General features: G+C 30.4%; 2 protein-coding genes across 3 annotated transcripts in view; one reads left to right on the plus strand and one right to left on the minus strand.

The window, feature by feature from the left end:
• Window positions 1-249, minus strand: part of LOC142321667 (murinoglobulin-1-like) — a 104,117-nt gene extending 103,868 nt beyond the window's left edge. Inside the window, exon 1 of the mRNA XM_075359935.1 lies at window positions 40-249. Coding sequence (XP_075216050.1) covers window positions 40-110 — 71 coding nt within the window. The 5' untranslated portion in view covers window positions 111-249. The remainder of the gene's footprint in view (window positions 1-39) is intronic.
• Window positions 250-4,974: 4,725 nt separating this feature from the next.
• LOC142321668 (EEF1A lysine methyltransferase 1) lies at window positions 4,975-12,870 on the plus strand. 2 transcript variants are annotated; one of them, XM_075359938.1, is made up of 4 exons: window positions 4,975-5,231; window positions 9,708-9,855; window positions 10,770-10,856; window positions 12,716-12,870. In XM_075359938.1, exons 1-4 carry the CDS (start codon window positions 5,064-5,066, stop codon window positions 12,865-12,867), a joined length of 555 nt encoding a protein of 184 aa, XP_075216053.1. In that variant the 5' UTR covers window positions 4,975-5,063; the 3' UTR covers window positions 12,868-12,870. The 2 variants fall into 2 exon arrangements, with proteins under 2 accessions (XP_075216053.1, XP_075216051.1); XM_075359936.1 differs by having other exon boundaries at window positions 4,977-5,231; window positions 10,647-10,856.
• The last annotated feature ends 279 nt before the right edge of the window (window positions 12,871-13,149 follow it).

Below are 13,149 nucleotides of genomic sequence, written 5' to 3' on the forward strand. Positions count from 1 at the left end.
CAACAGAAATTAGCATCTTAACTTTGTATTTAAAATTACCTTGTAGGTGTTGATGATATTCTGACAATTCCTAAAACTGAAAGAATAAAAATATATACTACAGAAGGCATAATTAAATTAAATAAATCACTTCATTATACTAAAAAATAAAACAAATAAACTAATCCTATTAAAATACAAACGATACTATGAATATCACAATTATATTCATAAGGAACAACACTACAGTTATACATTTGACCTCTGAACTCCCTATGAGATTAATTTTCTGTCATATTAAAAAAGTGCCCTGATTTAGATGAATTGCCATAAGAAAAACAAAGGTCACATTTAGTCATACACTTATTATGAAGATAAATGTAAATTAATTCATTCATTTTTCAAATTTTCTAAGAAAATAATCATTAATAAAATTAATACAGTAATCAAAAAAGTATTTTTATAAATAAATAAGCTACATCAAATTATTTACAGTCATGCTAGCCGTGAAATTATTAAAAATTACTGAATAACAAAATAATATATAACAGTAAACAAAATAAAAATTTTATGAAATATTATGTTGTTTTGTTCTCAACATAAGAAACTTTCTAATAGGCTTTCTAGCCTAAAAATGGCATACATTAAATTAATAAGTGGTCTCTAGAAAAAACAAATAATACTTTTACATTTTATGTAACATAAAGCTTAAATTACTGTCTAATCTGAGTCTTAGTTGAGAATGTAGTGGAATCATGAAGCAGCATATCTAACAGTGCATGAAAATAAAACAAACATATTAATAATAATGGGTGAAATCATAGTATGACCATTGCAGCATCACAACTTATAACCAGTGGATCCAAACATCAAGTTTATTTATTTTTTTAAATTGATTCATTGTTCAATGAACTGCTTCCATTATGTTCAAATCTTTATGTTTGCAAATGGGCTTAATTGACAGTGACAATAGCATATAGCCTGCTACTGTAAGAGTTAAAATAAAAAAATATATATATATGTAATGATAATAAAAAAAAGGCATTACTTAATAATTTCTATAAAAGTACCAACATAGAACAGAATCAAACAAACCTAGGGGTACTTTCACCCAACTTACATAGAATGAAAACTGAATTACCTACATATCACAACTATAAGAAGAAAGCTGATAAAACAGTGTAAGAAAGAGGAAATTTAACAAGATTCTATTTTCTTCCAAATAAACAGATTCAAAAGTTATCTTTACAGTTGTATTAGGCTCATAAATACATAACCCAAATACTATGAAGAATACGGTTAATAACAGCAATAAAGGAATAACGCCACCAAATGCTCCTGTAAAGTAAAGCAAACCACAAAGTAATAATGAAGATGATTAATATGGGGGGTTGAAGAATGTTTTCCTCCACTTTACCTTTAACCTGGGTTTAATCTAACAGTACAAACAGAATAAGCAAGTCTCATGAAATAATGAGCTGATTTTGAAATCGAGAATTCTAAGGTTCAAATCCTAGTAAAGGCAATTACTTTTATGCAGATTTGAATACTAGATCGAGGATACTGGTGTTCTTTGGTGGTTGGGTTTCAATTAACCACACATCTCAGTTATGGTCGACATGAGACTGTACTAGACTACACTTCATTTACATTCAAACATATCATCCTCACTCATCCTCTGAAATAATACCTTATGGTGGTTCCACAGGCTAAAAAGAAAAAGAAAGTTCTCATGACCTTGAAACCAAGCTTGAAACAAAACTGCGGATTGCACAGCTTACTTGACTAATCCTTTCAATGGGATTAAGTTCTGAGGTGGGTCACAACTGAAGAAAATAGGTAAAACATTAGAAAAGATTAGAATACAATAACGGAGAAAGTTACAAATATCAACATTTATTTGTACAAGTTGATTCTGCGATAATTCGTTCCAGATGACTATCATACATGTTCCCTAAGCCAACATACCATAAACTCACCAGGTTGGTGTAGTGGTGAATGCGTCTTTGCAAATCAACTGATTTCGAAGTCGAGAGTTATAAGGTTGAAATCCTAGTAAAGGCAGTTACTTATATATGGATTTGAATACTAGATCGTGGATACCGGTGTTGTTTGGTAGTTGGGTTTTCAATTAACCATACATCTCAGAAATGGTCGCCCTGTACAAGACTACACTTCATTTACATTCATACATATTATCCTCATCATCTGAAGTAATACTTGACTGCGGTTCCAGAGGCTAAACAGAAAAATAAAAAAAAATTCAACATATCATACCCAATTTCAATTTACACAACACAAACAAAGAGTAAAAACGATTTTTTTTTCACTGAACTGGGATAAAACAGTGGCAGATCGTAGCTAAAGTTAGAGGGAGTGCGGCTCCAGAATTTTTTCTGAGCCTTTTCAAGGCCATGGTTAAAGTTTTCTGTAAAATAAAAGAACCGAAAAAATATGAATAAAATAGAATAGCTGGAAGCAGGATACTAATCTAATTCTACACTTTATCACATTCAAGAATATGGTACACGGTGTTTAAGCTTAAAAACCATATTTGGTTTAACCAAATAAATAATAAAATGTCAATACAGATAATATTTTCTAGTATTATTAGATAATAACATAATAAAATGTCCGATTAAAAATGCTATATTCAAATGGTGCTTAATTTAAATTTCTATGTCTGCAGAAACAAATACATAATTAGTTTCTACTAATTACTTTCTCATTCCCCCTTCCATAGTGTTTTTGGGCAGATTTGGCAATCAAAGAGCCCTTGCTTTCTGCCATCTTCTGATCACTACTGAAAAAATAACTAAACCACTTTCATATTCCTTTCACCAACTAAACTAGAAAAGGGAACGACCAAGGGAAGTTCCATACACACGCGGAGTAAAAAAAACTACCTTCCACCAGCACGCCAGGGTCAGCACTACAGGAGCGACAGTGCTCTCTCTCCCTCGCAGCCTTGTGTGCAGCTTCCTCCTATGAGCGCATGCGCACAACATCCAAACATCACGTCGCTAGAACTGTGAAGCGCACAGTTCCATACAAAAACTTTTGTATCTTTTTCATAAACTGGGGTATGGCTACTGACATTAAGCTAAAGGATTATATATTGTACAAGTATAAAGAAAAAAGGACTCATTATATTAAATATTATTGATAATATCTAGTGTAAATAGGGGGTGCTAAAGTTCCACAGTGCCTATGTGCAAGCCGCCATTGGAGTGTAGTAAAATTAATAAATATATATGTTCGCTCAGTGGCTGGGATGCTTATTGTTATTAGATCTTAGGGTTCAGTTATTTTTTTAATTATACTGCCTTACAATAAATGGTACTACCAATGATGTCTGTCATCAGGTCTTGTCAGTCAGGTCATAATTTTTGACATCAACTTTTTTTGCGAAAATATCTCCGGAAGAAGACATTTTAACATTTCATGTGAAGGTCAAAGAGTTCTGCTTAAATTTTCATAATTGGTTTCCTAAAACCTTTGAGATTACCGGCCTTAAACTTTAAAGAAGAACTAGAAGTGAGAGCTAATTCAGATAAGGGTAAGGTTTTATAACAATTACCTCAAAATAGTATATCTTCCGGGTGTTATTCTGCTCATTTTTGTATGAATTATAAATACAGAGAACGAATTCAAAATTTAAAGCCCTGTACCTAATCATTTTGAATCAATGATGTAATAGTTGAAACAGCTGATTTTTTTATTGAAGATTCAATTGTGAACAGTGACGAAAACAAAAAACAAGTTGTTTCATTATTATAAACATTATTTTGGTCATTTTAGAATATGGACACAGCTCCTATTTTGATGAATTTTTTATTTACCTTTTTTAGGACCTCAGTTATTTGTTACAAATTAAATTACTCGTCGTAAACATCTTTCACACAAATTACGTCCCTTTTAAGTTACACAGTACCCGAAAAAAATTTCGTGTAAGTGTAATATACCATATTTTCGGAGTAAATAATTTGGTCTAAGTGAAATTAAGCAAAGAATGAAATTAGATTCACTTAGGACTAAATTAAGTTAGGTTAAACTTAAGATGTGGGGTTTGGTAAATCAGCAATATACCTTATTTATGGAGTAAATAACTTGGTTTAAATGAAATTTGATTGAGTTTAGTTAGGTAGCTAACGAAGTCCGTGGAGTGGATTTTATACATCAACATAACCTACTCTCATTTTCAGTTAGCCTCCGCAACCACCGTAAGGTATTAATTCACAGGAAGATGTGTATGAATGTAAATTAAGTGTAGAATCAGGTTGACCATGCCTGAGATGAGTGGTTAATTGAAAAACCAACCGGCAAAAAACACTGGTATCCACGATTTAGTATTCAAATTCGTATAAAAGTAAACTGATTGTACTAAGATTTGAACTTTAGAACTCTCGACTTCGAAATCAGTTGACTTGTGATGAGTTAACCACTACATCAGCCCGCTGGGAAACCAGATTTTACTTAACGCTCGCTAACCTCGTTTAATTAACCTTAAATATTAAATTGGCCAATTGTTAGGCTGTATTCATAAATACAAGTATATACGATAAATTATTTAGTCCGGAAATAAGGTACATTACTATTGTACAGTGCTGAATTACGAAATTTTGGTGTCTACTGGGTAATTTACGGGGAACGTAACGTAACGTAAAAATCATAAGTAAATATCATAACACAGTAGAACAGAAAAAAATTTTCTCCTAAGAATGAGAAGAAAACAGTTGTATAGATAAAGTAAATTAAATACAATTATGGACTCACCTCCGATATTGATAAGGTGTCCTATAAGGTCTTTACTATAGATACAAATAGTTCCAGTTAAAAATAGATACAGTTTAAAAACTAAAGCCGCAAAGTATTTTTTATGTCACTTGTAATAATAAGATAAATAAACAGTTAAAAAAATATTTTAAAGTAGTTACAAGTAAAGAGACACCAAGTAGTTTAGTAAAGAGGTATCCATTTTGCTCATTTGAACCGCTCAATCATGATTGTTCTACTTCAGGAATGTTATTTTTTAGGTTAGAAAGGTGTTGCAGTTCATTTCAGCATTTCTTAGTATTTCAGTAATGACAAATAATGACGACGAAGATGATATTCCAAGTCTTTCAGCAGAATCGCTAAAAGCACTTCAAGAATTTCTGGCTGAACAATCACTGAAGGAAAACAAGTTACAAAACCATTTGTCTTCCTGTGGTGATAGTCTGATAGGAACTTCAGATTTTGAGGAAAACTGGGTAAGGATTTATAATTACTGCCTCCATAACGATTTCTGATATTGATTTTTGACATTCAGAAAAATAATTTTCAAATAACGGTTTCTTTTGGAGCAAGTTCTGTCAGATTACATAAATTTACAAATTGTTGTATAGGGTGAAAATAAACTATTTTCTAGTAGTTATAAATTTGCAGTGTAAAAAAATTAAAACTTTTTAAATGTAAGCAGACTTATGTAGGTTTATTGACAAATTTGTATGATTTTTTGGAACGTGATGTTAAATTCTATGTAGGCTATTATATCTATTATAGATTTCTTAATTTGGGTGTTTTTCCATAGCAATGTAGTCAACATTTGAAGCCATCTCATAAACAATTGCACCAACAGTAACAAACAATTTTGATACCATTCACATACATAAAAAGAGAACACTTATACAAAAATTAACACATTTAGAATTATATAAGATTATATCTATTAAGATCATAAACTATATAGAAATTCAAAACCACACAATGATACATTGATAATTCTGAGCAGTTACTCCAATAAAAATTGGTGGACAAAACCAATTTTAATTGAAATTGGTTGAACAAAATTGGTGGACTCCAATTTTGTTAATACTTTAGTATGCCATAGTAGATATGCTTAGGAAAACAAAAGATGTAAATGTCGGAAAGCAGGTTTGGACAGCAGGTGACCTGTGTAAGGTGTTATTAGTACTCTAGTCCATTGCGGTCAATTTAGTGAGCTATTGGGACCTTTTCAGATGTTAATCCATTTTGTTGAGAGAGGTTAGTGATAAATTACCAAGGATGACAATATTTATCACCATCTTGTTGGACACATAGCTGAATTTATATTTAAATGGAAATATGGTCATTATAGAGAGAGACTAGACCACATAACTTAGTTATTTGTAAGACAGATAATCATCTTACAAAGAGCGCCATAGTCATCTTCTACAGCTGACTCTGAGGAGAGGGTAGTTTATGGTTTATTCCTCTCGCCATAAAACTCTTAATTGAACAGGTCTTGATAACTCGCAAAACTGATTGTTAATTGACTATAATTCTGATAATACAGTATGGACATTGACCTTGCATGGGTCACCAGCTGCCTAAACCTGCTTTTTGAACGAGGGTTATTTTTTTTCAAGGTCCGATTGGTCACGAAATTAAAATCACGTGAAAATTTTTTATTGGTAACAAGTACTTACATAGTTATGCTATTTCTCTACATAGTCGCCACTCCGATTTAGATATTTGGCGTAGCGTGGTACCAACTTTCCAATACCCTCGTCATAGAACGGAGCTGCCTGTGTTTTCAGCCATGTTTCTACGCTGGTCTGTGCCAAAATGTTGTCCTCCTAGCCAGCGTTTCATGTGAGCAAAGAGGTGAAAATCGGTTGGAGCTGTATGGTGAGTGATCAAACACTTCCCAACGAAAACACTGCAGGAGCTTCTTTGTTACAGCTGCAGTGTGAGGCCGAGCATTGTCATGGAGAAAGACAATGCCTGATGACAACATTCCTCTCTGCTTATTCTGAACTGCCCTTCGTAGACGTTGAAGAGTCACGCAGTATGAGGCTGCAGTGATGGTCGTGCCACGTTCCATGAATTCCACCAAGAGAACTCGATTCCAGTTCCAGAACACAGTAGTCATACACTTTCTGTTGGAGAAGGTTCGATTGAACATCTTTGGTTTACTGGGAGAATGAGAATGCATCCACTGTTTGGATTGTTCTTTTGTTTCTTCAGTTTCGAAATGGACCCATGTCTCGTCCCCTGTGACAATTTTGTTCAAAAAATCTTCTCCTTCATTGTGGTAGCACAGGAGAAACGTTAGGGAGGCGTCCATTATCATTGTTTTGTGATGGTCGGACAGCATCTTGGGAACCCATCTCGCACACAGTTTGCGGTATTGTAGTCTCTCACTCACAATGGTGTAGAGAGCTGACCTTGAAATTTCAGGAAACGAATCACTCAATACAGAAATTGTAAACCGACGATTTTCTTCAACTGCCTCATCCACTCACCCAACGAGATCACTGGTTGACACTTGCTTCCTTTCCTGACCTTTCAGACAATTTGTACGTCCTGCTTTAAAGTTCCTGCACCATTGTCGCACTTTGCTGTCACACATTGAAGTTTCACCGTTTACATTACTTATTCGTCTATGAATTTCAGCTGCATTACACCCCTAAGCCTGAAGAAATGGAATTACCGCACGCACTTCACACTTGGTGAGAGATGCTATTGTTGTAGACATGTTTACGTGCTAGCTGCGTGTTCAGAACTAAACAAAGTGATGCGGTGTGATTGAAGGCCATAGTAGAGACGCTGTGCAACACATCCACAAAGGTTCATCCTATTTACACGGATTTTATTTCGTGACCGATCGGACCTTGAAAAAAAAATAACCCTCGTATTTAGATCTAATTTTCCTAATCATACCTACTATGGTATACTAAAGTATGAACAAAATTGAAGTTGATCTAGTAATTGCCCAGAATTACTGATGCACTAAATTAATATACACAATTCAGATCCAATACACCTGTGAAATATATTGTAATGTATATATCAGTGTACTACATTAACATCTGTATTATTTTATTTTTTGTTTACTTGGACTAATGATATTAATTGTAACTTGGAATAAAAATAACTATAAGTTACTATTATTTCATAGTAATAGTGAACAATTTGTGTCAATATTGCTTTTAAAATTATATAATAATGAGATGTTAACATTAAATAATGAATAATAACATTATTTCTATTATAATAAATATATAGTGTCTATGAAAATAACAAGTATAAACATAGCACTAATTGTGATGGATGGTGAATTATGTAGGATGTAAAAATCAGAATAGGTTAGGGTATTTCAATATACAGAAAAATCAATATGGTAAAATCTATATAAAGATGGGTAATATCCTTGAGCAAGACTCAAATCTGGAAATCTTTGAATAAAAAGCAGGATAGTACCTCTCTGGCACAGAGATCAGTATATTGTAAATATAAATATAAATAATTACGACCAGAATTCAAATATAACAACCAGAATTCAGTTGTGGTGGTCTGTATATACTGCAAGATGAATTATATTTGCAACTCATATCAGTTTAATATAACTGCTTATTTTAATTAAAAAATTTAGTCTTTCTTTGTCTATAGTTCGATTGTTTTTTATTTATTATATGGGATTTACACCAAATTATTTTAATACATAAGTATTTTAAAACTTATTGCATTGATGATATGAATAACAATAAAAGTTATATTTGTCATCATTTTACTGACTTGTTTGTTAATGTAATTAATATGTTATGTAATAAATAATATTAAGAAATTAATTACTTTGATAAATACATATTTTTATATAAATTACCAGTACCTCTTTGCAGTTCTGACATTTTCTAGTAATTGTTATTTTAAGCCTTAATTGGTTACAAAAAATCCTTGTAATCATGAAACCTTGACATTAATGAACAGTTTTAAATTTTTGTGAGAGTAGATCTCTATTGTAGATTGTATAACAATTTGATAATTGTGGAGAAGCCAGAAAAATGGTTAATTAGAGTGAATTGCAACCCTTCAGAAGTTATGATTGTGTAAATTGATTAATGACAAATACCAGTAATATCTGTAAAATAGAAACTTAAGCATTTTATTGTATAATTTTGAATATTGCATGACTGATAGCAGTGAAAACTAGTTTTAATCCTCAAGAAATTATTTTTTTTTCTTTTATTTAAATATGATAGCACTCTCTAGGTAAAATATTATCCTAATTTGAAATTTAGTTGGGGACTCAAAAAAAGTCTTCATAAATTATAATTATTGTATTCTTTGATTTGGAACATTGAATACAGTCATAATTGCAAACATTAGTGTTGGAAATGAATAGATTATATTTAGAGTAATAGTATATAGTGAGAAAAGGCAAAAAAATGAGTTTGAGTTTTTTAGCATAATCTACAGAGAATCAAGTAATATGAATGCAGGAATATAAATAATTATGAACTACAGCATAAAAATGAGCCTTACTGTAAACTATATGGTAAAAAAAATTATTTTGGTTTGAATAGATTTAAAACTTAAGACAAATGTAATGCTGCAATTTATTTGCCTACCTCTTCAGCAGAAGATGATGAATTAGAAAGTATATTGAATATTATGTACATTGGTTTCATTAAATTGGGAATAATAGATTTTAATGATGAAATAATGATAGTTTACAGTAAGTTTTCATAAATGTTTGTGTTTGTACATGGCCATGATAACATTAAGTGAGAAATGCACAAATGCCTAATAATTTATATTACTTCATTTACAGATTTGTACAATGATTTTAATATAATAATTATTTGTAAATAGATCATCTAGCCTTTAAGTTATGATTCCATAGATTAGATTGTTCTTTAGTTATGATTTCATAGATTAGACTGTTCTTTAAGTACTTTTCTGTTTTTTCTTTTTTTTAGCAACTCAGCCAGTTTTGGTATGATGATTTCACAGCCCAAGTGCTGTCAAATGAAATATCTAGAGCAGCTGGAGGTAGTGGAAAAATTGCTCTTATATCTTGTCCAACATTGTATAAACCTGTGAAGCATTTATGTGGCAGTAATGAAGGTAGCATGCACAGATTGATGAAGTATTTTTAAGCTATTATTTTATTGTATGAAATTATTGGTATTTTCTTTTGCTCTTTTTTAAGCTATTTTTTCCACACTTGGTATTCTCTTAAAGTATACTGAAATAATTAAACCATGTAATTTTATATTAATAATATACTTGGATTGATTCAGTATTTGTACTAAAGTGTAACAAAATATACCCCCACCACATGTGATGATGTATTGGATGAATGTGAAATTTTAATGATTCACTGTTATCAGAGGCATATTTCTACAAAGTATATATTATTTGTAATTTTAATACATATAATTTTATTATGTATAAAAGAATTATTTAAATCAATTAATTAAAACTTAATAAGTTAATGGCATTAGATGATACTCATGATTTTCATACTTAAAACAAAAGCAAAAAGATAAGTAGGCTCAAGACAAAATTGAAATGCTGTGATGTATTAGACAAATTGGTAACAGGAAATGTATTTGAGAGTAGCCTTCTGTACTTTAGAGGCTATGAATTTATTGCTTCAAGTTCAATACAACTTTATTATTACTATTATATAATGAGGGGTAATTTATTCCTGGTTTTGTTTATGTGAGGAATTGTGAATAGTTTACCAGTTATTGTGGGAAAGTATTGAAGTTATGCTTTCCATGTGTAGGCAATTCTATAATATAGCATTATAATAAATAATAAAGTAATAACGCTATTATAATAATAGCATTATTATAATAAAGGGAGGTTAATGCTGTTTCAGTAATATAATACAGTGTTTTTTTTTTCAGTATTACTTTTTGAATTTGATAAGAGATTTTCACTTTATGGATCAGATTTTGTATTTTATGATTACAATGAACCGATTGCTGTACCAAATGATCTAGCTAAATCGTGTGATGTAATTGTTTTAGATCCACCATTTCTTTCAGAAGAGTGCTTACAAAAAACAGCTGTTACTGTAAAATTTCTTGCTAAGGATAAAATTATTCTTTGTACTGGTAAGCTTTTTATATTCTGTACATGTTATGAAAAAATCCTACAGATCAGTGATACAGTATTCTGACACAAAATTTGTATATATATTAATATACACACTTAAAAGTGGTATATATACCAATATAGTTTAATTATGCATATATTAAATGCATGTTGTTGAAAGAGTGATTAAAATTTATTAATGTATTTATTAATTAAATTATTTTGTCAAGCTCAAAAAATAAAATAACAAAGCAATTTATTTACTATTTAAAATCTGATCTGGTAAAGGTTAAAGATATATAGATATAAGTCATGAATTTTTAATAATGGAACTATTTATTATATAAGAGAAAATCATACTTATATAAAATATTACATTTTACATAAAATATTTTTTAAAACCAGTCTTCTGAAATTTGCACAGCCATACACCTATTATATTTTTGATGATATATTTACAGTTTGTTTTTACTGGGTCCTTTACATCCCAGTATTGTTATTGTTACTGGTTTTTTGTTTTATTTTTGCTGTACTTATGAAATTGATTTGTATTCTTTTGTCAGCTTTATTACTCAAATTTTTATTAACAGTTCATATATAATGCAGCATTTTGATGTAATGTTTAAAGACAATAATAACCAGCCTGCTCTCCTGATTATTAATAATAATAGGTTGTAGCAGGTGGTGGAGGGGGGTTAGGAATGTAAGCTACTCCTACAAAAATAATCAAAACAAATTAACTGCCAAGTTAACTTCATGTAATTTCAGCATGCCAGAAGGTGGAGGTAGATTTCATTGGTGCTAAGGAGGGGATAAAAAGATTTCCACTTTAAAGTTAAGAAAACTTCAAATTTACTCAATACGACAATGGTTGCATGTGAAAAAAAGTTTCACATGTTTAGCATACGACAAGCCCCATCTTCTTACAATTCCAGCAACATTTTGGTCATCCCTTGCTATAAGGGGTTGGTCATACAAAAATTGTTTCAGATAAAAGTTTTAGTAATGTTTAGAGGACTAACAACCACTTTAAACCGATTTGATACTTTGCCTATTAAGGGAGGTATGATTCTTTTTTGTCTTCAAAACCCCATTTTTTCAACCCCCTGGGCCAGTGGTTGGTGATATAAAAAAATTTAATTAGCTAAGTTTTAGGCCCTTATCCAAAGAATATTAGGAACTTTAAACAAATTTGATATCTTACTTAATAAGAAAGTTTATAGTGTTTTTTAAAAAACCCATTTCCACCTCCATGGTCTGATTTTGGCCGTTAACAAACTTGACCGAGATTTTGGAATGAGTCATCTTTAAGGAACAATTTGAAAGTGATTGGCGCAAAATTATGGCAGTTGTGTCCATAAGAAAGTGAAATTATATATATATAAACTTTTGAACTAATGGTGGTTTTGGGATCTGGGGGATGTGAAACTGGAAGATATGTCAGAAGTCAAATTATGGTACCCATTACAATAGTTGTAAAAAAAAACTATAATAGAATAAAGGATAATAGAATAGTTGTAAAAAAGGATGTAATGTTTTTCAGAGCTTCTACATATTGATTTTTTCAGATTTTCTTAATACCACTGACAAGTATTGAGTGAATAAAATGCTTTTTTTTTACAACCTGAAAGTAATTTTATTTTTGCATTAATCTGTGTTTTAAAAAATTTACTAATAGTATATTTTTTCAATATTTTATTCAAATTGTTTCTTGTAGATATTCATGGAAAAAAGTTTTATTATGTATGTATTGAATAATAATAATATGTTTTTAATTATTTAATAACGTTTACAAAGCATCTGGAATGTATTGTTTACATTTACTATAAGTGGAAGTTTCTTTTACTTTTTTTTACATTAAAATATTTTTTTCTTGTAGGTGCTGCAATGGAAAGGCTGGCTGAAAAATTGCTAGGTGTGAAAAAATGCAAATTTGAACCAAGGCATAAAAATAATTTAGCTAATGAGTTTTCATGTTATGCTAATTATAATTTTGATGAATTTGTTACAAATAATAAAGAAAAGACATAATTATGAATTTTTATTTATTTAAATTTGCATTTGAGGTTTGATCTGTTGTTTTGAGAGCAGAAAATTCTGAAAAACAGATCACTTGCTGCATGTTTTAATTAAAAGTATAATAGTATTGCTTTTCAAGGAAATGTTAAATAGTATTACAATAATAATAATTAATAACATTGTAATATTAAGTATCTGAAGGACAATCGAAGAGAAATTTTTGATAACTTTTGACTGGATAATAATAATTTAAAAAAACTTTTGTGTCAATTTTCTGATGTTCTTTATCTTAAC

The sequence above is a fragment of the Lycorma delicatula genome, chromosome 3, assembly GCF_047948215.1.
Source record: "Lycorma delicatula isolate Av1 chromosome 3, ASM4794821v1, whole genome shotgun sequence".
NCBI classification, from domain to species: Eukaryota; Metazoa; Arthropoda; class Insecta; order Hemiptera; family Fulgoridae; genus Lycorma; species Lycorma delicatula.

Coding starts and splice junctions, on each gene's coding strand:
- LOC142321668 (XM_075359936.1), top strand. CDS start 5,064: ATGACAAATAATGACGACGAAGATGATATTCCAAGTCTTTCAGCAGAA. Junction 9,856..10,646: donor TTTATGTGGCAGTAATGAAG/GTAGCATGCACA, acceptor TTTTTTTTTCAG/TATTACTTTTTGAATTTGAT. Junction 10,857..12,715: donor TAAAATTATTCTTTGTACTG/GTAAGCTTTTTA, acceptor TTTTTCTTGTAG/GTGCTGCAATGGAAAGGCTG.